The following is a 26,816-nucleotide window of genomic DNA, read 5'->3' on the forward strand; positions in this document are numbered from 1 at the left end:
CCCGTTCGCCGTCCCCCGGCCCCGCCCCCCGAGCGCCGAGCTCTGTCGGCTCCCGGGGTCGATAGGTCTCCGGGTATTTACCGGCCAGTTTGCTACCATGCCGCTGTACGAGGGCCTGGGAAGCGGCGGGGAGAAAACGGCGGTCGTGATAGATCTGGGAGAAGCTTTTACCAAGTGAGTGACTGCGTCCGGAAGGGAGGGCGGGTAGCCGAGCCCCAGGCCCAGCCCCAGCCCCAGCCCCGGTCCTCATCGCAGTCTCGGGGGCGGCTGTTTAGGCCTCCACTTCGCCCCTGGGACCTCCGCAAATGCCGGCCCCTGTTACCTGAACCGTGGGCGATGCGAATCCCGGGGATCCGTTGGGCGGTCTGGTTCTGATTCCTAGAGAGGCCCAAGAGGCTTCGAGAGAATGGCCTTCACTGCCGCCCCTGTCCTCACCCCCAAACTGAACGGACCCTTTGAGGTCACCTATGCAGGGGATGACAGCGATGACCTAGGGCCCGCTTATCCTAGTTTTATCTCCTTAGAAAGGTGGCAGCCGAACTGTAATGCTTGATGACGGCCTTCATTATTAAACATTTATTGAACGGAGATGCTATTGGTGCTGGAAATTCAAATGTATCTTGCTTCCCAAGAGTGGGACGTCGAATTAGGAAGACTGAATGCGTAACGATCCGAAACCCTGTAGACACTAGAGATCCTCTCTTGCCCCCGCCCCGCCCCCACAGCTTTTAGATTAAGAAATTTCCCATATTTTAAAAGGCAACTTGTAAACACTAGATTAGTGATTCTCAACCTTTTGGATGACATAAATCCTATTGATGACCGAAAGAAAGCCAAAAATGCACAAACCTTAAAATACTTGCACACAATTTCAGGGCTTGGTGGACCCTCGCAGTGGTCTATGGACTCCAGATTTAGAACCCTTGCACTGGTCTCAAGAAAAAAGGAACATGACAGCCAGAATTGCATATATATAATGGAAACTCTTTGAAAAAATTTTGTATATCCCTGAATAGTGCCTGACATACAGTGTGTGTTTAATAACTATTTGTTGAACAAGTGGTCAGAAGAGCCTGTTTAAGAAATTGGAGGAAAGTCCCTGGCGGTCCAGTGGTTAGTTCTTGGTGCTTTCACTGCTAAGGGCCTGGGTTGAATCTCTGGTTGGGAAACTAAGATCCCATAAGCTACCAAGCGTGGCCAAAAAAAACGAAAAGAATTGGACATCAGGTGCTCCATAATTGGATTAAACATAGTTCTTGGTTCATGATATTCTCTTACTGTTCTATGCATTGTTAAATTTATTTTAAAGGTTTGTTTTAATAGCATAGCAAGTACCTTGACGCTGACACCCAAAGATAATTACTTTACATATATTGAGGAAATGAGAAGTGGAATGCTAGTATATAGGAGGGTGGTTATTGACAAAGACAACAGGAAGGTGATGAGATGGGTTTATGCATCCAGCCAGTGGGTTACATCCTGGAGTTTGAGGAGCACTGAAACAGGTAAACCTGGGGGTGTAGCTAAAAGAAGATGGAGAAAGCTATTTGGGAATAGGAGGAGATGAGTACTGAAAACCAGACAGGACAAAAAGAGATAATATTGAGACTGAACTTACATGGTAATCGTTTTTAACAGCATTTTTAGCAAAGTTTTGTTTTATGGGAAACAGAAATGCAAATACTTAAATAATCAAGAAAGGAAAATATTTTATGCAATTTAAAAAATGATGGCAGTGAAAACTAATAGTTTGGGCAGAAGCTTATTTTATGAACTCATGTTATATGAACAGTGTGATTATAATTATGTCAGATATGCATAGTTTTAAAAATAGACCAAAGGAAACTTCAGTATGGAAACTAAATAATATTAGAATGATGGAATTATGAGTGACATGAACTATAGGAATGAAATCAGAAACTGGAGTACAGACTCATGGCTGTAGAGATGTGTTACCTAAAATTCAAATAAAATTAAAAACTGAATAGTTAATGCTACCGTAAAATAATACACTGGTTTATTTCACTAGTACTAATTCAAAGTGATTTTATTTTTTTTACCTTTAGTTTACTTATGAATGGGCTTCCCTGATAGCTCAGTTGGTAAAGAATCTGCCTGCAATGCAGGAGGCCCCGGTTTGATTCCTCGGTGGGGAAGGTCCGCTGGAGAAGGGATAGGCTACCTGCTCCAGTGTTCTAGGTCTTCTCGTTTGGCTCCACTGGTAAAGAATCCACCTGCAATACAGGAGACCTGGGCTCGATCCTGAGTTGGGAAAGTCCCCTGGAGAAGGGAAAAGCTACCCACTCCAGTATTCTGGCTTAGAGAATTCCATGGATGTCCATGGGGTTGCAAAGAGTAGGACACGACAATAGGTGATATTAACTTTTCCTTAGTTTTTTTTCCCCTTTGAATACATCAGAGATGTTTCTAGATGTTTTTGTGACCACTGCTTTGAAAAAAAGACACAAAACCTTGTTTCTGTGACAAATATATGGAAAGAATGTTATAATAGTTGAATGTATATCAGTTTTCTATTTTATTTGCAGATGTGGATTTGCTGGAGAAACTGGTCCAAGATGTATAATTCCCAGTGTGATAAAAAAATCTGGCATGCCTAAGGTATTTTTTTTTTAAACAAATTAGCAAAATAAATGCTGTTCTGTATAATATTTTTAAATATGACTTTAAATAAGATTGATTAGAACAGTGCTAAATGTATAGCTTAGAGTATAACCCAAGAAAACTTTTTTGATTATTTAGGTTTAATTTTGCATATCACAAAATTTACCTACTTTAAGCATGCAGTTCGGTGATTTTTGGTAAATATATCAAGTTATGCAGCCATTACCACAGTTCAGTTTTAGAACATTTTTGTCATTCTAATAAGATTGCTAATGCCTGTTTATAGTTGATCATCACTTCTACCCCACCATGGATGTTGTTTCTGTCTCTATAGATTTGCTTTTTCTATACAACTTGGATATAAATGTAATTCTATAACATTAAGAGAAAGTTTTTAAACTTAGTAAAATAATTGCATGAGCCTTGTAATGTAATTATAGAATCATTTTATTATCCTGTTCAAAAATATGAGCCAGATTCTCATTTCTTTATCTGTAATTCAAAGGACCTGTGAAAAACACATTTTTTAAAAGAAACTTTCTTGCCAGAGTTAATTTTGCAGATTAGGAGTTGTAGAACAATAGAAAGAATAATTTTGCATGCCATAAAATTTGCTTGTTAAAATCAAATACAGATATTTCTACCGTAACTCACTATTTGCATTCCTGAAAAACCTCTCCTTGATTGCAAACAAAGACAGGTTTTGGGGAAAAATAGGGTTGGAGCAGATAACTTAAAACCCATGTAACTTTGTAATCTGAGCCCTAGCAAAAACAAAAATTAATACCTCAGGAAAAAATTGGAACAACTTTAAGATACAACTGAGCTGAAGGCTCTCTTGGGGATATTTAAAATAAAATGAATAGTTGAAACTGTTGGTTGGTGGGTATTGAGACAATGAAGGTGCAGAAGTGAGCTCTGAGCCACTTGAGCTATTGTTAAGGTGGGACCAGAAAGAAATGCAGCCCAGTAAAAGGTCTTGAAAGGGTTCACTCTGGTATGGTAGCCCCTGGTACACTGGATCATTTAAACTTTTTAAAAATAAATCTGCAAGAATGCCCATTTCTGTGACCACTGAGTTGATGACTTCCTTTACCTTGATGAAGGTTATTATCATTTCAGCTCCTCTTGCCTAATATGAACTGTACAGCCTTCCTTATTATATAGACATTATTTCCTTATTTAATAAGTATGAGCATATTTGTTTTCATAAAAGTGCAAGTTGGAGCAGGATGCAGTGAATGGAGCCCTTGTGATGTATTAGTGGTGACTTAGCAGCAGCAGCAGCAGCACCCTGGTTTGGTAGTGTTTGCTTTAGTGGTAATGGTGCATGTTTTTATTTTACCACACATATTTATGAGCTGATTTACTTTGGGACTGTCCCTATATCAACTAAAAGAGACTGTATCAAGTGGAGTGGTACTACAAGAGGACAAATGTCAGTGTTTTGCGACTAATTTAACAGAAACTGAACCAAGTCTGGAGTATTGGATGAAGCCTTTGATGCTTTTTAGTTGATGGTGCTTTTTACTGATGATGCCAAAATAATGTCAGATGAAAAATGTAATGAGCACTGGTCTTTACTCACTGTGTGTACAGACTTATTCTGTAAACCAAAATGTTTTGTCATCTTGGACATGCCGGTTCTTAAAGATTTCTAATTTAAGTGATTAATCTATTTTTAATATTTACATCTATTCTAAATACAAATTGCTTTTGATTTATTATCAGAAAATCCATTTGTAAAATAAATAAACATGTTTAATTTGAGATTATTTTATTACTGTAAATTAATAAATCATTTTAATTTTTTATAGCCTATCAGAGTTGTACAATATAACATCAATACAGAAGAACTATATTCCTACCTAAAGGAATTCATCCATATACTGTATTTCAGGTAAAATGCAATTGTGTTTTCCTTGCCCCCCTTCCCCCAGCTTTTCCTAGTGCCCATAATAGTGATATTTGGTCATATTATTTCTAATGTGAAAGAAAAGGTTAATTTCCAATTGCCATTTTAACTTTTTCATTTTCAATCTTTTCAAAAGCATGTTTGAAGACTAGAAAACTGGCAAGCATAAGGAAATACTATGTCCATTAGTAAAGGGGATTGGATAATTTAATAACTGTATTAATACATCCATATCGTGAAACACTGTATTGTCTAAAAAGTTTTATATCCTTATGTACTGATACAGTAATGTCTTAGATATTCTGTTAATTAAAATCTTGTAGAACAGCATCTATGGGATGAATATTTCTGTTAAAATATATACATATACATACACAGTAATGATGGAAAAGGAAACGGCAACCCACTCCAGTATTCTTGCCTCGGAAATCCCATGGATAGAAGATCCTGGAGGGCTATAGATCATGGAGTTGTGAGGGTCGGACACGACTTAGCAACTAAATGACAACAACACACAATAATGAAAATATATGAACTACTATTGGTAATAGTTTCTGGTTAGAAGAGGTATAAGGTATTTTTGTACTTTCCAAGTTATAAACTTCTAGAATATTTGGAGTCTTGTGAGTGTATACTACTTTTGTAGCTTAAAAAAAGAACACATCCTTTTAATTACTCAAGTTAATATTCATAATAGGGTTTAGTTTTTGTTTTCTGAGATAAATGAATTAATATATGTAAATTTCCTGACACAGTACGTGGCATAAGAGATCAAAAATGTTGTCTTTCTGTGGCATATATATTGATATATACAATGGAATACTTCTCAGCCATAAAAAAGAATGAAATTTTGCTATTTGTAGCAATATGGATGGATTTTAATGGCATAATGCCAAGTGAGGGCTTCCCTGGTGGCTCAGACAGTAAAGAATCTGCCTGCAATGCAGGAAACCTGGGTTTGATCCTTGAGTCAAAAAGATCCCCTGGAGAAGGTAATGGCTGCCCAAGCAGTATTCTTGCCTGGAGAATTCCATGGACCGAGGAGCCTAGGGGGCTATGGTGCTTGGGGTCACATAGAGTTGGACATGACTGAGTGACTAACACATGCAAAGTGAAAAAAGTCAGACAGAAAGACAAATGTTGTATGTTATCACTTCTTGGTGGAATCTAAAAAATACAACAAACCAGTGAATATAACTGGAGAAGGAAATGGAAACCCACTCCAGTGTTCTTGCCTGGAGAATCCCAGGGACGGGGGAGCCTGGTGGGCTGCCGTCTATGGGGTCACACAGAGTCGGACATGACTCAAGCGACTTAGCAGCAGCAGCAGCAGTGAATATAACAAAAAAGAAGCAGACTCACAGACACAGAGAACAAACTAAAGGTTATCAGTGGGGCAACATAGGGGTAGGGGAGTTGGAGGCACAAACTTTTGGGTGTATGATAGGCTCAAGGCTATACTGTACAACATAGGGAGTATAGCCAATATTTTGTAATAACTGCAAATGGAAAATAACCTTTAAAGATTGAATAAAAAATTTTATAACATGAAAATACTCAGCGATAAACATTCTCTTTCATGGATCATAAAATGAAGGTATCTTTTTGTTATAAAGCTTCTTAAGTGAAGTTGGTACAGTTTCTTTAACCTTAACAAATTGCACTATGTAAAAAAATACAAACTTTTAAAATTGTTAAAAACTATCACTTTTCAGGCATCTATTGGTGAATCCCAGAGACCGCAGAGTTGTGGTTATCGAGTCTGTATTATGTCCTTCCCACTTCAGAGAGACACTCACTCGTGTTCTTTTCAAGTATTTTGAGGTACCTGTTTTTTATGTTGTTTTTAGTAGGTACTCAAACCTTAAACTAAAAGGTCCTCATTTTGTTTCCTTCGTTGAAAAGAGGAATTGGATGACAAAATAAACTGACCATCTGTTTTCTTTGTATAGTTATTATATGCATAATTAGCATTTTATCTAATATGTAGATAATTGGATAATTGAAGGTTCCTATTTATTGCTCTTTCTCTTACTTATTTTACTACAGGTTTTAAGTTTTGGGTTTTTTTTTTTTTTTTTTCTCCTGAAATGAAAACTTCTTTGGTGAAGTTTATGATATTTTTCTTCCAGGTCTCTCTAGTTTTCATTTTTTAGGTATGCTGACTCTTCTAAATTTTCCAGCTCTTACATTTTCATTTCATAGGCTTTAAATTCCTAGTAAATGAAGTATTCAAATAATGTCTCCCATAGAGTAAGTGAACAATGCCAGGAATGACTCACATTTTAAAAATCTTTGCCTTGCAAATTTAAAGTTTTTTTTGCAAGAGTGTATAAAATGTGTACAATATATATGAAACTCAGCACATATAAATGTAATTTTCATACATTCTACTGAATACAAAATATATCAAAAATCACAATTTATTTATGAGATAAGGGCAGTTAATTTTTCTAAGTTATAATTTAGTAGGACAGATAAAGAGAAACAGGTTACATACCCTCCTATCTCCTATACTTAACTGTACATACGCTATACATACCCTATACCCTATACATACCCTCCTATACTTAAATTTGGTTTGCAGTAGAGAGAATGCAAAACATAGTATGAAGTTACTTCATCTGTTATCTAAATTAAATAGATGATTTTCTGTATTTTTACTGGAACTTAGCGTTTGAGTTTTGTTTATGTTAGTGTTCTTATCTAGTATATTACCAGAATACCTGCTGTACTTAGGCAAGGGAAATATATCCATTATTTTGTTTGCTATTTGGTTATGATGGACTTCCATATTTTGATTGAATATTTATCTGATATTTAGAGTGTTAGATTTGGCAGGATTTTCACTGAAAAGTGTCACTTAGAACTAAGGATTTTTGTAGTTCTTGACTTTTGTTTTTAACTACTGTATTATAACATTTAAAAAATATAATTCATATTATAAACTTTGTGAGTAAGGACAGTTAAGAATTCTTTTTCTCTGTTTCTATTTCAACCATTTTATAGCACTAAATAAAGAATTAACTGATTTACTTGAATTCACACATAATCAAAATATACTGTAATACACAAAAACATTCTTTGAGTTCTATAAGTTGTTTCATTTTGAAATGACACTTATAAAGCATTTGTATTAACTCAGTTCTTTCTCTTTTGGAAGAAAAACTGAAAACAATAAAGGGATGGTCCAGAAACATACCTTCAAAGAAAATGCTAAATTTAAAAAATAAAGAGATGTCTTTACCATCATTTGAGTTGTGTTTATGTTAGTGTTCTTATCTGGTATAGATAGAAACAGAAATAGGATGGGGAACACATGTGCACCCATGGCTGATATATGTCAGTGTGTGGCAAAAACCACTGCAGTATTGTAAAATAATTAGCCTCTGACTGAAATGAATAAATAAATTTAAAAAAAAGAAATCAAGAAAAAAAATTACTAAAATTAAATCAATTAGTGCTTCACCACACAACCTGTTCACACAACCCGTGTGCACAGGCTGAGCAAAAAAAAAAAAAAAAATGATGATAAAAACATCTCTTTATTTTTTAAATTGAGCATTTTCTTTGAATGTATGTTTCTGGACCATCTCTTTATTATTTTCAGTTTTTCTTCCAAAAGAGAAAGAACTGAGTTAATACAAATGCATTATAATTGTCATTTCAAAATGAAACAACTTACAGAACTTAAAGAATGTTTTTGTGTATTAAGTATATTTTGATTATGTGTGAATTCAAGTAAATCAGTTAATTCTTTATTAGGTGCTATAAAATGGTTGAATAAGTATCATAATTATGAATTTTTTCAAATATATTTGAAATGTAAAGGAAACACCTTCAACTACTGACTTTCATTCTGGTTTTGTTGTTTTCTAGGTTCCGTCTGTCTTGCTTGCTCCAAGTCATCTAATGGCTCTTCTTACACTTGGGATAAACTCTGCCATGGTCCTAGATTGTGGATATAGGGAGAGCCTGGTGTTACCTGTATCTTTTTTGTAAACCAGCTAATTTTGCAGTTTTTACTCTAGTTTGAAATAGTTAGTTAGGCTTATTACAAATTGTTTTTGTTGCATCAAGCTATTTTGGATTATCATGTACAAATATGATATATGTGGAAAAAATTCACAGGATTTTGAAATTTAAATGTACTTTCTGTAGAAATTGTCATTATGGCTTGATCCCAGTATATACTTCAGAGATCAGACTTAGGATCAAAGAAGTTGGATAGGATAGTCAAGTTTTAAGATAAGTCATATGAAGAGTAATTGGAAACAAATGAGAAAGTTAAATCAAGAAAAATTAAAACTTAATGACAACATGAGATCTGCCTTCAAATAACTGAAGGGCTCACTGTCGAAAAGTAAATTCCTTTTTTTTCCTCTCAATTTCCTGAGGCTATCATGGGGACAGTATGGCATAGGTTTATGAGTTTGGGGTTTGGAATCAAATACATAAGTTTAAGTCTCAGCTAAGCTTTCTAGTTGTATGATGTTGGGCAAGTAGCTTACTCTCCCCTTGGCCCAGGTTTCCTCATCTGTGAAATGGGAATTATAATAATTGCACCTCATAGGGGTATTGTGTGACTAGAGTGAGATAATATGTGTAAAGTATTTAGTATAGAACCTGGCACATAACTTGCACAGTAAGCGCTATAGTTTTTGTATCATTTGCCATAGGGAAGAACTCCATAGTAATTTCAGCTGTTACAAAACGAAATTACTGACTATAAACTGGTCCATTCCCAGTCATTAAATGAATTTAAGTAGAGTATAGATATAAATATTTCGTATAAATGTTAGAGTAGATATTTGCTACATTTGAAAAGGAATTTGAAGTGCGTAAGTGCAAAACTCTTGGAATTTTAAGATCTATATGTGTGTTTGTTAGAAGAAATAATCATGGGAAGGAAATCAAGGATCATTAGCTGCTCAGGAAATGAAATAGGCAATAGCTTTTTAAAATAGAAAGTATTTTGTGGGTAAGTCTCATAACAAAAAGTATTATTATATAAATGAGAAGCTGAAAGTTAAGATAGGTGGCTGACCCAAGTTAATAGAAGTGTCCAGCCAAGATACAAACCCATGTTAGTTTTCAAAGCCAGTGTTCCTACCCATAGACTTTTTGCTTTTCATAAATAATGTACTTTATAAAACATCAGGAAAAACATGTAAAATAAGGTAGCAAATCCATAGTACAATATTGTTCACTGTTCTCTCAGCTCTAATAGAAATACAGTGTGAGACATGTAATTTAAAATTTTTCTAAGAGCTACAAAGTTTACAAATACAAATGAAGGAGATGAAATTAGTAGTGTATTTAGTCCAATATATTTAAAATATTATCATTTAAATATATAATTAACATAAATTATAATGGGATATTTTGCAGGTTTTTTTTTTTACTCAGTTTTCTAAATTTGTTGTGGAATTTATTCTTATAGTGTATCTTAGTTCAGACCAGCCACATGTGGACAGTGACTACTTTATTGGACACCCAAGCTCTAACAGATGAGTTCTCTGTGTGTGTTGTTTACCATGTATTTGTATGTATATGTTTAGCTATTTACTTTGGAGAAGAAAAAAAGACTGATTTTTCTGTAACTCCTTAAAGAATTTAGCCGGCCAAGCTGATATAGAATAATAGTGCAGAGGTGAGGGAAACACATTTTTACCTCCTCAAATAGTAATATCCTTGACTACCTTATAGATATATGAAGGAATCCCAGTACTAAATTGTTGGGGAGCACTCCCCTTAGGAGGAAAAGCTCTTCACAAGTAAGTTTCTTGGCATTTAGCACATTGCTTAACCTGTACCAAAAAAGCAGATGTTAAAGAAATAAAAAACAAACAAAAAGTAACAACAACAAAACAAAGATGCTACTTTTTTGACAGTGATCAATAGAAGACTTGTAATGTGGACATTCATCGTTATTTATTCCATTCTTTACTTCCCTGGTGGCTCAGATGGTAAAAGCGTCTGCCTACAATGTGGGAGACCTGGGTTCGATCCCTGGGTCAGGAAGATCCCCTGGAGAAGGAAATGGCAACCCACTCCAATACTCTTGCCTGGAAAATCCCATGGACGGAGGAGCCTGGTAGGCTACAGTCCATGGGGTCGCAAAGAGCTGGACACGACTGAGTGACTTCACTTTATTAACCTTGAGTATGTTCATCTTTTAAGGGTAAAACCACTGTTATTTAAAGCATCATATTCTGTTATGAAGTGAAAGTATTAAATAGGAAAAGGAGATCAATTGCAATATTTTAATTACAGTAACTTTTTTTTCTTCTTCAGGGAGTTGGAAACTCAACTGTTGGAACAATGTACTGTTGACACAGGTGCTGCTAAAGAACAGAGCCTTCCATCTGTGATGGGTAAAATCATTTTAATCTATTTAAGAGTGGTTTACATTCAACTCATTTTTTTCCCCCTACATTGCATACTTACTCTCATTTTCTCACATCACTCTGATGTCCTGGCTCCAATTATAAGGTCATTATTGAGCTATTGTTAATCACCAGATCTAGTAGTTAAATTTTAATCATTCTTTCCAGAACTTTTGACATCATGGATTATCACATACTCTCTTTTAAAAAAAAATTTTTATTGAAGTATAGATTTACAATGTTATATTAATTTCTGCTGTGTAGCAAAGTGACTCAGTTATACATATATATATCTATCTTTTTTCATATAGTTTATCACAAGATACTGAATATAGTTTCCTGTACCATACAGTAGGACCTTGTTATTTATCCATTCTATATGTACTAGTTTGCATCTGGATCGTCATATACTCCTGATACTATCTCTTCCCTCAGCTTTTAGGACTTTTCTTCTACTTTGTGGTTTTCTTTTAGTTCTCCAACTATTCCTTCCTAGTTTGCTCTGCTCTTTCTTTCCCTGCTGATGTTCTTCTAGGGATCCGTTTTTTGTTCCTTTTTTTCTTCTACTGGCTTTTTAAACGTGATCTCATGTGTTCCCATAACTTCAGCTACATCTGTATGCTTTTGATTCTTAACTGTATCACTGAGCCTGGCCCTTCTTCTAAATTTCATATTTTCAGCTCATTTTAGATAGAAACTACATATGCCTCTAGGCATCTCAAACTTAAGGCTTCTAAAAGTAAACACATTATCTCTTCCCCTAAATTCATTTTAACAAATCATTGTTGTATTATTTCTTCCTGAGCTCACATTTTAGAACTAGTGTATCAATCCTTTGAATTCTTCCTCAGAAATCTATTTTTTGTCTCTTTTTTTTTCTGTCCTCCATAACACAGAACATTTGAAATCAAAGACATTGTAAACTATGTCTTCATTGCTTCTTTCTTGGAGCCTACTCTTTGGACCCATTTAGTCTATTTCATACTCTTGCCAGGAATAACTTTCACAGAATTAATTTGATAACATGCTTTTGCTTGAGAATTTTTGCTGGTCCCCACAGGTTAAAATCCAAATTATCAGTTTGATACACATGTTTCTTTACAATCCAACTTTATTCTACGTTTTAACTTTAACTTAGCTTTAGCTTTAACTACTAAACTCAACCCTTTGCCCCTTATTTCAGCTGTAGTAAATTTCTTACCTCTTCCAGGCTATAGTCCTGGCACCGTTGTTCTTCCATAACCCCATGCCTTCATTTATACTGTTTCTTTACCTGCAATGTTTTTCTTTACCTATTTGAGTTTTTGATCTCTTTCTTTGAGAGAAAGGTCATTTAAATTGTGAAGCCTTCCTCATTTCCCTAAGCAGAATAAATTATTCCCCTCTCTGTTACACCCTCAGCAGTATTAATTATAGTACATTTTAACTTTTTCTGTTAGTAGACTTTGAGAATCCCTGTCTTGTTTATTTTTCAAGTGCCTGGATGTTGAATAAATGTTGGAAGGAGAAGGGCAGGTTGTTAGGACTTTTATCCTTACATGTATTGTTTCCTGTTGTCTTTAGATAGTTAAGATAATAGCATTCTTTATTCTGTAGATCAGATTATTATTTATCCATTCCAGATAAACTTTGTTACCTTTTTAGTGTAGTTTAATGTAGCATCCTAAGATTTTTTTCTTTTTGGTTCATGGCATGCGGGATCTTAGTTCCCCAACCAAGGACACGAACCCATCCCCCTGTAGTGAAAGCACAGAGTCTTAACCACTGGATACCAGGGAAGTCCCCCAAGATATTTTTAATAAAAGTCTTCATTAAAATTGACCTTAACATTTCCTTAAAATTCTGAACTATGTGTTCTTAGACACTTTCTTTTCTTTAAATCTTTAATTGAAGGATATTTGCTTTACAGTGCTATCTTGGTTTCTGCCATACATCAACATGAATCAGCCATAAATATACATATTTCCCCTCTCTGTTGAACCTTTCTCCTACCCCCATCCCACCCCTCCCCTCTAGGTTGTCACAGTACTGGGTTTGAGCTCCCTGTGCCATACAGCACATTCCCACTGGCTGTTTTACATTTGGTGATGTGTATGTATCAGTGCTGCTTCTCAGTTTCCCCTACCCTCTCCTTCCACTGCTGCATCTACAAGTCTGTTCTCTATGTCTGCCTCTCCGTTGCTGCCATGCAAATAAGTTCATCAGTACCATTTTTCTAGATTCCTTGAATCTAGAAAATTTCTTGACTCTGTCATAGTTAGCCATATATTCCCAGTAGTTGAGGAATTAAATCATATCACTGTTTGCTGAAGGATTCACTTAGAAGGGAGGCTCCCCTGATGGCTCATTGATGCCTGCAATGTAGAAGACTCAGGTTTCGTTCTGGGTCACGAAGCTCCCCTGGAGAAGGGAGTGGCTATCCATTCCAGTATTCTAACCTGGAGAATCATGGACAGAGGAGCCTGGCGGGCTACAGGCCATGGGATTGCAAAGAGTTAGACAAAACCGTGTGACTAACACTTTTACTTTCCACTTAGGATCAGAAATGCAAATATATTTTAAATAGCTCTTATCATGGTTTTGGCAAAGATTAGATCTAAGTCCTACATATACTTGGGTATCCTTAAGTGACCTCTTTATTTAGTATTTAGAACCTTGTTCAAAAAAGAATGAATATACTAACTTAAAACTTACAAAGACTAAATACATTGATTTGAAAAGTATAGTTGAAAAGTAAATTATATGTAAAATATTATACTTATTATTCTAAATTAGCTGAAATTTAAATATGACTTTTCAAAGCCAGAGCCAATGAATGCCTCATTTGCAGTGTTTAAATGGCTGTGATTAAACCGCTAAGATTGAGAAGCTCCTTCCCAAAGCCAGCATCTACTCCTAACTAAAATAAGCCTTTTATTTTCAAGCTTGCCTTCCATGTTGCCTAGAGAAAACTTTCTCACATTACCAAATGTCTTTGGCACATGTTGGAGTTCATTTGAATTTTCCTAGAGAGTTTAGCACATGTGAAATGTTACAGTTTTTAGCACTTATTCTTAAATTTGTACATTCTTTATAATCTAGTTACATTTCTCTCATCTATATATAGCCAGGTTTAAATTGATTTGGAAATCTTTATATTCTCCATGGGATAAATTTTAACATTTAACATTAGGAGTCTTCAAACTTTTGATCACACACTGGTCTCACCAGTAAAAAAAATTTTGAATATGTACCTGCAATACATACTTATATTTATACTAATTTATAAAGTTTATGTATATCATTATTACTGTACTGTGAAACACAAAAGAATTTGGAAAGGACCATATAATAAAGGTAAAATAATAATTCCAAAGTCATATTTACTAATGTTAAATTTTTTTGCTCCCTTTCAAAAAAAGTGTGATTAAATAGTTTATTAATTTTTAAGGATTATGGCTTAGCATCTTAAAGATGTGGTTTTTAATGTTAATTCTTTCAGTTTCAGTAACTGACAAGATATGTAGCTCCAGATGGAAGAAGTGCATTGTTACCCTTACTAAATCATGGTTCCTTTTATAGCTATAAATTTCTGTCTTCCTTGACATAAATAATTTGTTCTTAGAAATTAATGAGACTATTTTTACATATTTAACAATGGATTAAAAATTCTGAGTTTCAAAGATTCTAAATTTTTGAGTCTGACTTGGAAAACTTGATTTATTGGCAACAAAATTACATAACAATAACATCCAAACATTATCTTTTAAAATCTTCCTAAAATTTCAAAGAAATCTATATAATAGGTACTTTCTCACTCATTTTTTAAAATGTCACATTTACCTTGAAGAAAAAAATTGTCTATGCATGATCCTTTTTACAAATATGTATTAAGTTAGTATGTCACTCACTGACAGTCATTCATTATCATAGGAAATATAAGCAAACTTGAAACTTCCCTTTTTGTACAAGAAAAGTAGGTAGCTCATTTTTAAGCCTTACTATTTCTTGTAAGTACTTTAACACAAGATAACCAGCAAATCTTTTTATGGTAGAAAAGATTTCCTTGGTCAGTTCCTATCCAATGCCATTTATTCTGCCATATTTTTAAGGTCTTTTTTTTTTTTTAATCAAATTTGTGAGTATTAGTCACATTCTTTAGTACTTTGTGTACATCTGGCTTCAACTTCTGTGCTTTGGCTTGACTTTGAATGCTGACGTTTCTTCCCTAAAAGTAAACCTGATTTTTCTATTTGTCTTTTTAAAAAAATTATAGTACTTTTTAATAGTTTGCTGAAATGGAAAATGGAAATGTGAGTGCAATTTAATAGACTGTTTCTGCTTATTAAAGTTCTATAGTTGTAAATAAAATTTCTGTTTTAGGTTCAATTCCAGAAGGTATCTTGGAGGATATTAAAGGTAAACTAAGTTCCTATTTTTTTTTCCTTTCATCATTAAGTATTCATTTGGAGGGCATGTTTCTAAGTATACAAAATGTATTAAATTTATAATGCAGTAGCCTAAAACTACTTAACATATATCCTGTGGAATAATGTATATAAAATTTTGGTTTTTCTTCAGATTTGTGGAAGCTTTTGGCATTATTTATTTTTTTTAATTTGGCCACACCACCAGCTTGTGGGATCTTAGTTCCCTGACCAGGGATTGAACCCAGGCCCTAGGCAGTGAGTGCACAGTTCTAAGCACTGGACTTCCTGAGAATTCCCTTTTGGCATTACTTTTAATGTACTATTACTTTTAATGCAAAGAATGTAATGTAAAGAATGTAATGTCAAGAAACTTCTCAGTGATAGAGATACAGAGTTACTAGGGAATTAGTAGTTTTCACTAATTCACAGTATGAATTAACAATTATACTGCTTATGGAAACTACTGATTTTATGTTGTTTAGCAGTTTTTTTTATCCTTTAGTATTTTAAATGCATTTTTATTATGTTAAAAAAATCATTTTACTGACTTCAGAAATTCTACAGTTGGGTAAATATATTAGATTCACTTTAATAAGATACATTATTAATATTCCTCCTTTGCTAGAGTGTATTTTTATGATAATGTTTAAATTGAGTTTTCTGGTATCTTGATTCACTGAAAGGAAATCAGTTAAACTATAATGTTCTTCATTATTAAGTGTCATGTAAAATTAATACTCTAGAATGTTTAATAGAGAATTAGATAATAAATTTTAAAATTAAATGGGACCTGGAGATATTCTGGTACAACTGGGTCCCTGAGGTATTAAATGATTTGTTCATTGTCACACAATAGGTAAGGTGAGAGCTAGGGCTGCAAAATACATCTTGTTCATCATTATATTGCTTACTTATGTGGCATAATTATCTAAAACCTCTTCAGTTATTATAAAACTTCAGTCATTTAATTCTTTTTGCAGAAGCTCAAATAATAGAGGAAATATCTCAAGTGAAATGAATAGTTTCTCTTCCATTCTTCCAGTCCTATTCTCCATAATGTAACAGTTGATAACTTCTTGGAATATTTCTTTCCATATAGCTTCCAACTTGTGAAAAGAAGTTTCCATTAGCCAGGCAAACATCAGATTGGCAAAAATTTGAAAGACAGACATTTAGTGTTGGTCAGATTATGGGAAAATTAATATATTGCTATTAGTAAGAATTGAAAACTAACCTTTTTGGAGGGCACTCTGGCATATTTATAAAAATTGAAAAATATGCACCCTCTGCAAGAGGGAATGTGGAATGAAATTTGATGCCTTCATCATAAGGATTACCATATGGCTTTTTATTTATTTATTGGGTACCCCAGGTGGGACCCATATAACTTTTAAAAAGGAGGAGATAGATGTATTGATTTGGAAAGGTATCAATAATATATGACGGGAAAAAGCATGTTGCTAGAAAATATGTGCAGTAGGAACCCATTTATATTAAAAACAAATATGCAATATGTACACTTACTCTCACAAACTTATTATGTTATTTATATAATACCTAAGTTTTTTTTCAATTATTTTAAAATCCTTAAGTGTAATTTATCTGTTCTCGGATTTTTAATTCAGTAAATTTAGTTTCCTTAAAGAAGAACACCTTCATATGCTAAGTATGTAAGATGTTGAGGATCTGAGTATTTACATTTCTTAAACAGTTAATGAAGACTTAAAGTTGTAACTTGAGCACTAGCTATGAGTCTAACATATTAGCATATTGTAAATTCCTTTTTAAAAAAAAAATTAAAGTATAGTTGACTTACAGTATCTCAGGAAACAGCAAACTGATTCAGTTATATATATTCTTTTTCTTTTCTTTTCTTTTTGCCACACCATGAGGTATGTGGGATCTTAGTTCCCCGACCAGGGATCAAACCTGTGCCTCCTACATTGGGAGCACAGAGTTTTAACCACTAGATTGCCAGGGAAGTCCCCAGTTATGCATCTTCTTTTTCAGAATCTTTTCCATTATAGGTTATTACAAGATATCAAATATAGTTCCTTGTGCTATACAGTAGGTCCTTGGCATATTTTAGATTCTTAACAAGTATATTTTGAATTAGTAAATGTAAAGAATTTTGTATAATATGATGTTATGTGAACATGTTTTGTAAGTAAGTACCACATCATTAGATTTCTTGCTCTCAATGTCAGTTTTGTCTCTTCTTGAAAAAATTTTTTATTTCTTACCTATTTATGAAAATAATTTGAAGCCACTTATTATAAAAGGTACTTTGCAGCAGAAATAATATTTAAAAGAATAAATGTTCAAAGTGAAAAAAAGAAGGTGATGTAGTGTGCAAAGAGGGAGAAAAAACCGTAAACTAAAGAGTGTTACTGCAGCTAAGGCCAAAATTTAGCTTTGTGTTCTGACCAACCAAGATTTTTTTTAATGTGGCTTTGTGGCAGGAACATGGAACATGTCTTATGATTCTGTGGTGAATGAAAGCTTTTTAGATGTGAATAGATGTGAATAAATTGTAAGCTAACTAAGGACAGAGTTAGTTTATAAAATCGGAAAGAACAGATGATTAACATGTTTACTTGAATAGAATGGTTTTAACTGGGACATTGACTCAATCATAAACCATAATGATGTCTCCTTTTCTTTTAAGTGCGTACTTGCTTTGTTAGTGATCTGAAGCGTGGACTAAATATCCAGGCAGCAAAATTTAATATTGATGGGAATACTGAGGTAAGCTGAAAAAGAAATGTATATTCTTTTTGCAGGTTGCACTTTGTATACTTATGCTTGTGATATTCATATTTCAGCGTCCCTCACCACCCCCAAATGTTGACTACCCATTAGATGGAGAGAAGATTTTACATGTCCTTGGATCAATCAGGTTAGACCTTAATTTTTACAAGCAAAATAATGAACTAAAATAAATTTTTGGCTTTAATATTTTTAAAGCCTTTAGTATTATTAATTTACTAATTATGTGTTTTTCATTAAGCTTCATCATTCATCATTGGGGCTTCCCTAGTAGCTCAGATGGTAAAGCATCTGCCTGCAATGCAGGAGACCCAGGTTCAATTCCTGGATCAGAAGATCCCCTAGAGAAAGAAATGGCAACTCACTCCATTATTCTTGCCTGGAAAATCCCATGGACAGAGGAGCCTGGCCAGCTACAATCAATGGGATCGCAAAAGAGTCGGACGCGACTGAGTGACTAACACACTTTATCATTATTTTTATTATTCAACTTTTTAAAACTTAAAAAAAATTTTTTTTCTGTTCTTCAGAGTAATTCAGAATTAGCCATTCTTTGAGTTGGAGGATAAAGTATGATACTTTAAAACAGGATTCATCAAACTTTAAAAAAATATATTTTTATTTATTTCTGACGGTGCTGAGTCTTCGTTGCTGTGCGGGCTTTTCTCTAGTTGCAGCGTGTGAGGGCTACTCTCTAGTTGTAGTGTACTCACTGTGGTAGCTTCCCTTGTTGCAGAGCACAAGTTCTAGGGCGCATGGACGTCAGTAGTTGTGATACACAGGCTTGGCATTTGTGGCTCCCAAGCTCTAGTGCACAGTCTCAGTAGTTGTGGTGCATCCGCTTAGTTGCTCTGCAGCATATGGGATCTTCCTGGACCAGGGATTGAACCGGTGTCTCCTACATTGGCAGGCAAGTTCTTTACCACTGAGCCACCAGGAAAGTCCTCAGACTTTTTCTATAAAGGACCAAATGCTAAATACCTTAGGCTTTGTGGGCCATATGGTCTCTTTTGCAAATACTTTGCTCTACAGTTGGAGTGCAGAATCAGCCGTGTGTGTGTGTGTGTGTGTGTGTGTGTGTGTGTTTTCAGTCACGTCCGATTCTGTGTGACCCTATGGACTGTAGCCCACTTGGCTCCTCCTAATTACTTTCCAGGCAAGAATACTGGAGTGGGTTGCCATTTCCTCCTCCAGGAGATCTAGGGAGTATGTAAATGAGTGAGCATGACTTGGATTCCAGTGAAACTTTTACAAAAACATACAGTGACTGGTTTTAGAAAAGGCAGAGGAACCAGAGATCAAATTGCCAACAGCCGCTGGATCATGGAAAAGATCAAATTGCCAACATCCACTGGATCATGGAAAAAGCAAGAGTGTTCTAACATCTATTTCTGCTTTATTGACTATGCCAAAGCCTTTGACTGTGTGGATCACAATAAACTGTGGAAAGTTCTGAAAGAGATGGGAATACCAGACCACCTGACCTGCCTCTTGAGAAACCTATATGCAGGTCAGGAAGCAACCGTTAGAACTGGATATGGAAAACAGACTGGTTCCAAATCGGGAAAGGAGTACATCAAGGCTGTATATTGTCACCCTGCTTATTTAACTTATATGCAGAGTACATCATGAGAAACGCTGGGCTGGAGGAAGCACAAGCTGCAGTCAAGATTGCCGAGAGAAATATCAATAACCTCAGATATGCAGATGACACCACCCTTAATGGCTGAAAGGGAAGAAGAACTAAAGAGCCTCTTGATGAAAGTGAAAGAGGAGAGTGAAAAAGTTGGCTTAAAGCTCAACATTAAAAAAACTAAGATCATGGCATCTGGTCCCATCACTTCATGGGAAATAGATGGGGAAACAGTGGAAACTGTCAGACTTTATTTTTGGGGGCTCCAAAATCACTGCAGATGGTGACTGCAGCCATGAAATTAAAAGACGCTTACTCCTTGGAAGGAAAGTTATGACAAACCTAGATAGCATATTAAAAAGCAGAGATATTACTTTGCTAACAAAGGTCCGTCTACTCAAGGCTATGGTTTTTCCAGTGGTCATGTATGGATGTGAGAGTTGGACTGTGAAGAAAGCTGAGTGCCGAAGAATTGATGCTTTTGAACTGTGGTGTTGGAGAAGACTCTTGAGAGTCCCTTGGACTGCAAGGAGATCCAACCAGTCCATCCTAAAGGAGATCAGTCCTGGGTGTTCATTAGAAGGACTGATGCTAAAGCTGAAACTCCAATACTTTGGCCACCTCATGTGAAGAGCTGACTCATAGGAAAAGACCCTGATGCTGGGAGGGACTGTGGGCAGGAGGAGAAGGGGATGACAGAGGATGAGATGGCTGGATGGCATCACTGACTCGATGGACATGAGTTTGGCTAAATTCCAGGATTTGGTGATGGACAGGGAGGCCTGGCGTGCTGCGAATCATGGGGTTGCTAAGAGTCGGACACAACTGAGCAACTGAATTGACTGACTGACTGACAGTGACTGGATTTGACTTACAGGCCATAGTTTGCTGATTCCTGTTTTAAAATACTGTCTAGTTAGAAAGAATTCATTCTTCCAAAGGTACTAAATCTTTAGGACCAGTTAGTAATTCACGGTTTTATTATTTATTTTTCAATCTGATGATGCAGTGTAAGTTGCCAGGAACTTACATAATTATACTGGTAACAATGTAATTTTTGTTTATACCCAAGCTATATGAAATTTGTATTATAAAAGTTTCATCTGTAAAATACTAGATCAGAAGATGCACAGAAAAGAATTACAGAAATATGGAAGATCCTGTTAAGATTTTGAGATAATTAGCATAGAGTTTGAGATTCAAAAAGGATTTACATAAACATACAGATGTTAAATATAGTAGATTGGGGAAACAAAAAAGTGAGAATGTAATACTCTTTGATAGTAACTTTTTATCATTTTACCTCTTATTTAAATTATTTTCACTAATTTACTGTTTTAAAATTTCTCCTGTTTACTGGAGCCCAGAATAAGAAATGAAGAAAATGAGTGTTTATTTTCTACCCTACTGTTTCATTGCTTAAGTGTGTGCGTGCTCAGTCACCCAGTTGTGTCCAGCTTTTTGTGACCCCATGGACTGTAGCCCACTAGGCTCCTCTGTCTGTGAAATTTCCCAGGCAAGAATACTGGAGTGGGTTGTTATTTCCTTCTCCAGGGGATCTTCCTGACCCAAGGAGAGAACTTTTGTCTCTGCATTGGCATGTGAATTCTTTACCACTGAGCCACTTGGGAAACCCTCATTTCTTAAGTACTACTTGTAAAATTATGTCTTTTCAATATCACATTAACTGACAAAGATTTGGAAAAAGAAAACTGATGCTTTGTAAGTATTCAGCTCAGCTGGTAGAAGCAAAAGTGTGCAGGCCTAGAGGCAGGTGGCTAACTATGAGTGAATGAGTGTTCAGCATGCTTAGGCCTCAGTATCCTGTATTCATGAGATGGACAGTTAGCAAGTATGCTGAATATCAGGAAGAGAATTTTATGTTTTGAAAAAGATTCAAAAAAACTTTAAAGTAGTATGCATAGTGTGGTCCAAATTTTATTTTAACAGTATATGTATATTTATATATATATAGTTTTGTATTGCATTGGTTAGGGTTCAGTTTGATTACCAGATATCCAAACCTGAAAATACTGGCTTCAACATGATAGAATTTGTCTTTCACTTAAAAGAAGTTCAGAGGTAGATAGTCCAAGGTTGGTATAAAAATTGCCACCAGGGACCCAAGTTTCCTTCCACCCATCATCTTTGGGGGCATAGCCCTTGTTCTTGGGTTCCAGGGTGGTTGCTGGTGTTAGCTACTACATGTGTTTTCCAAGCATGCAGTCCTAGGAAGGGAAAGAGAAAAGTGCTTTCTCTCCTTGTAAAGGAGACTTTCTACCAGTCCCCACTACCACTTTTGCCTCCATCTCATTGTCTGGTGCTTAGCTACATTCTGCTGCAAGAGAGGCTGTTAAATATAGTATTTCAACTGGGGAGGGGCTTTGTATCCATCTTAAAATGGAGTTTTATCTTTTTTAAAATTTTCTAATAATTATAGATTCACAGGAAGTTGCAAAGGTAATATAGATAGGTCCTATGTAACTCCTCAAAGTTTCTCCCAATGGATACATCTTATATAACCATAGTACAATATTAAAAGCAGTAAATTCGCTTTGGTACAATGTGTATATATTGTTCTGTGATTTTATCACGTGTAGGTTTCTCATTCACCACCACCACAATCAAGGTAGAGAAATATTACATCATAACAAAGATTTTCCTTGTGCTACCAAAAACAGAGTTCTTGTAATTTGAGAATGAACAGGAAAATGAGTATTTTATTAGGCAGCTAGCCATCTTTGCCATGTATTGTTTTTACCAACAAAGAAATACTTTTGGCTGGGTGGGGTAAGGTTTGTTTTTAAATCTGTTGTATCACTATTGATCTATTTGTTGAATTCCATTAACTTTTACAGACTTTCAGTCCTTTTTTATTATTAGGTTTAAGGTGGACAAAATATATGTAAATCTATACATGTGTGTGTCAGTTTCTCAGTCATGTTCAACTCTTTGCCACCCCATGGACTATATAGCCTTCCAGGTTCCTCTGTCCATGGAATTCTCAAGGCAAGATTACTGGCATAGGTTGCCAATCCCTTCTCCAGGGGCTGTTCCGAACCCAGGGATTGAACTGGGGTCTCCTGCATTGCAGGCAGACTCTACTGTTTGAGGCCCTAGGGAAGCCCCCAAAATCTATACATAGTGATAGTTATAGCTAGTACTTAGGGCATACCTTATATGTGCAGGCACTGTTCTATTAAGTCATTGAATCTTTATTGCAACACCTGTGAGGCAAGTACTGTTCTTCTCATTTACAAATGCAGACACCTTGTGTTCTAATTATTACTCTACATTCACATAGTACTGGTACTTAAAAATACGTCTGTAGACCTATTGTACTGTGTTGTGTTACGTGATGCCAACAAAACACTGTTCTTAATCTCATTAGAGATTCTGTTGTGGAGATCCTTTTTGAGCAAGATAATGAAGAGAAATCAGTTGCCACTTTAATATTGGATTCCCTTATGCAGGTATTTTTATTTTGTAAATGGTTTCTTTTTTATGACTACAGTTCTTTATAAAGAATTTTTAAAATCTGTATTTTTAATTTTAGCCATTGGTTACATTTTTTATGTGAAGTTTTACTGAGTTTTACTTTAGACTGAGATATGGTACCGACAGCATTTCAAACCCAGGGTAGTTTGTGCTGTAGATGTATCATGCATTCTTTCCCATGATAACAATACCAGATTTTTATTATGTACTGAGTAGTTTCTTCACATGCACATTTGTGTAATATTAAGGTTTTCATTCCACAGGGTATATATGTCTCTTTTATGTAATGACTGGAGCCATAGAACTCCTGTAAAATACTTTGGGAGATATTATCTACTTCTCCCACTCTACCTGGGGACTTTTTTGAAAATCATAACATCAGTGAAGGACTTTAACATTCCTGATGCTTAGAACTGTTGTGGAAACAGTGTTTCCAAGAATGTTATCTTACCTCTTGACAGCTGACTCTGGATATCATGGAAATAGTACCTTTGAAAAATTAGGTTTCCACAAAAAGTAATTTCTTATTATGTTCTTTGCTCAGCTCAGACATTCTACCCTGAAAATGAGAATACTCCCATATTACTACTATATGCCCTCTGGAATTTAAAATTCTACACTATTAGCTTTTAAATCTTTAAGGATTTATTTAAGTACATGGTAATATTATCATGGTGGTGTATTTGTCACATGAAAAAATCCCTTGTTAAAGAAACCTTGCTGTGACCCTTTTTTGTGATACAAATGATCACCTAATAATCTGTATATTTTCTTAAATTCAGTCAGGCATTATTTATACAGTTAAAGTTAATTCTTTTTTTTTTTTCTTTTTATTAACAGTGCCCAATAGACACCAGGAAGCAGCTAGCAGAGAATTTGGTAGTCATAGGTGGCACGTCTATGTTGCCAGGTTTCCTTCACAGACTACTTGCAGAAATAAGGTATTTGGTAGAAAAACCAAAATATAAAAAAACGCTTGCCACCAAGACATTCCGAATTCATACTCCACCTGCAAAGGCTAATTGTGTAGCATGGCTGGGAGGTAAGAATTTTTTTTATTTATTTTTTTTTAATTTTGTTTGTTCTAGCCTTATCTTGCAGCTTGCAGAATCTTACTTGCCTGACCAGGAATTGAACCCAGACCCCTAGAAGTGGAAGTGAAGAGTTCTAACCACTGGACCACCAGGGAATTCCCAAGAATTTCATTTTTTAAAATAATGATTATATAGTAAATGGTTCCTGAATGACATTACGAATGGTTATAGATGATTCATTATTAGAAATTGCCTACTTAGTTAATAGAACAATTAATTAATCAATTTTCTTTGACCATTTACTTTTCCTTACATTATTAATTTTCAGAATTATGTATCTATTTTCTCTTGGCATTAAAGTCATCCCACGTATAGAGTTTTGGCTAAGAAAACGAAGGTTATTATTTATTTTGTGTACAGAGTTGAAAATATTTCCACCGTACTCTATCTGCTTTTAAACATAGTAACACAGTCATTTTCACTATAATCTAGTTTAGGCCATTTAAGTTATTTTCAACACAAGAGTTATGGCTTACCCTGTTTTTCAAAATATAGGATATAGAACAGCTTAACTGGAATTAATCTGAAGATTGTGAATATGCTTTACTGAATTTTACACATTCTCTCTTGTCATATAATGAAGTGGATATATGTGTACATAAAATTTTCCAGTAAAAGTTTTCATTTCAGCTATAAATGTTTTATTTTTTTTTACCACACAGGAGCTATTTTTGGAGCACTTCAAGACATACTTGGGAGCCGTTCAGTCTCAAAGGATTATTATAACCAGACAGGCCGTATACCTGATTGGTGTTCTCTTAATAATCCACCTTTAGAAATGATGTTTGATGTTGGGAAGAATCAGCCTCCTCTGATGAAGAGAGCATTTTCCACTGAGAAATGAAAGTCTGATTAAAATTCAGCTTTGCTTCTTTTCAAGTATCTCATCAATTAGAAGCAAATTGTACAAAGTATATAGAATGCTGTTAGAGACGACTTTAGTAGAAGTGAAAGCATTTCTGTAATTATTTGTCACATTAATATTTAATCATTTTGACTGGTTTCTCTTGTGTAATGGTAGAATGGTAGCTGATGCTTATGAAATTAGTTATATTTATATCAATAAAATATACTAAAGCGGTTTTATTTTGGAGATTTGTTACATAGTTCAGTTTTCAAAAAAAGGAAAAGCATCTCTCCATAATTCACATAATCTGTCTTGGGCATCAGAGACTTCATTAATTTCATTATTTTCATCAATTATTTCATCTAAAGAATAATGTTACCATTTCTAGTTATTTCAAATATTTACATGGGTCTGTGTCTCAAGATCCTTTTGTTTTGATGTTTGTGTCCAGGTTATAATAATGCTACTTTTGGACTGATAATTTTGGGTAGTACAGTTAAGCATTTGGTAGGCAAAATGTGGAAATGTTCACTTTCTTAACTTTATAGTTTATGAATTTCTAAGGAAAAGATACTTCATTTTAATGCAAAGATACTCATGCATTTTTATGCAGCTGCTGTTTAAACATGTATTCATAATGTCTTTAATCTTTTGTGCTTTTTATTTTCTAAAAGCAGGGTTCTTTGTAATATATACTCAGTCATTGTTTAATTTTTATTTTTGTTTTTCTTCCTTTGTTTTTAATGAACTACCTCTTACTAGAATGTTGCTGGTTTCATTCTAAGTACCTGTGAAGATAGGAAATATATATGTATTTTCATAGTCCTGAAGACTGAGTAAGAATTTATACATTTTTTAGACTATATGTCCCAAGTCTGTTTTTACCCATAGTTTGATCATTTTGTTTGTCCTTTTTCTCTAGTCTGCCTAGTTTTGCTATGTGCTCTGTATATGAAGATACTAACACCAAGTAACATTTGAAAGAGTTGGTTCCTGGCATTAAGAATAGGAAAGGATTCATTTTTATCTTTGTGTGTGTGTTACTTTTTAAAATACATCTAGGTTTACTTTGTCACCGTGTACTATTTTAGTAGCCCCAAACTATGATTCATTCAGTATTTATTGACTCTCGGCTGTGTACCGTGTATAGTTTTAGATCCTGTAAATGCTACAACAGTAAGACATGGACCTCTGCCCTTGGAAGGGTTGCAGGTTAATAGAAGTGGATGTGTACACAGTGATACAAAACAGAATGTGGTATGTGCCATCAAGGGATCCATTGCTTGTTGCCGATGTATTTCTGACCAGTGCACCAGGGAAACATCATAGAGGAGGCTTCTGACCTTGTTCCTGAAGAATGAGGAGAATATCCATAATTGGGGATTACTCCAGCCTAAGTGAACTGATTGCCCTGCACAAAATCTTAAAGCATTTGGCACTGAGATGAGGCATTACTAAAATAATTTACAATTAGACCACAAAGAACTTGAAAGCGAAAACTGAAAATTCAGTTTCCCAATATATTTATTCCTAAAGTGAGACTCCTCTGTCCTCTCAACTTAGCATTTCCTACAGCACCTTTTCCCCCAAAGTAGTGCTCTTTCCCATAAGCACATTATCTGTAACAAGGCACTTACAAT

At 34.9% G+C, this 26,816-nt stretch overlaps 1 protein-coding gene across 1 annotated transcript; it reads left to right on the top strand.

The window, feature by feature from the left end:
* ACTR10 (actin related protein 10) lies at positions 1-25,411 on the top strand. The gene is made up of 13 exons (XM_055538189.1): positions 1-174; positions 2,547-2,619; positions 4,440-4,522; positions 6,253-6,361; positions 8,417-8,524; positions 10,247-10,314; positions 10,835-10,914; positions 15,289-15,324; positions 18,004-18,083; positions 18,161-18,234; positions 23,129-23,210; positions 24,076-24,277; positions 24,992-25,411. The coding sequence occupies exons 1-13, from the start codon at positions 98-100 to the stop codon at positions 25,171-25,173; spliced, it is 1,254 nt and encodes a 417-aa protein (XP_055394164.1). The 5' UTR covers positions 1-97; the 3' UTR covers positions 25,174-25,411.
* Positions 25,412-26,816: the final 1,405 nt, after the last annotated feature.

Source organism: Bubalus kerabau, chromosome 10, assembly GCF_029407905.1.
Source record: "Bubalus kerabau isolate K-KA32 ecotype Philippines breed swamp buffalo chromosome 10, PCC_UOA_SB_1v2, whole genome shotgun sequence".
NCBI classification, from domain to species: Eukaryota; Metazoa; Chordata; class Mammalia; order Artiodactyla; family Bovidae; genus Bubalus; species Bubalus kerabau.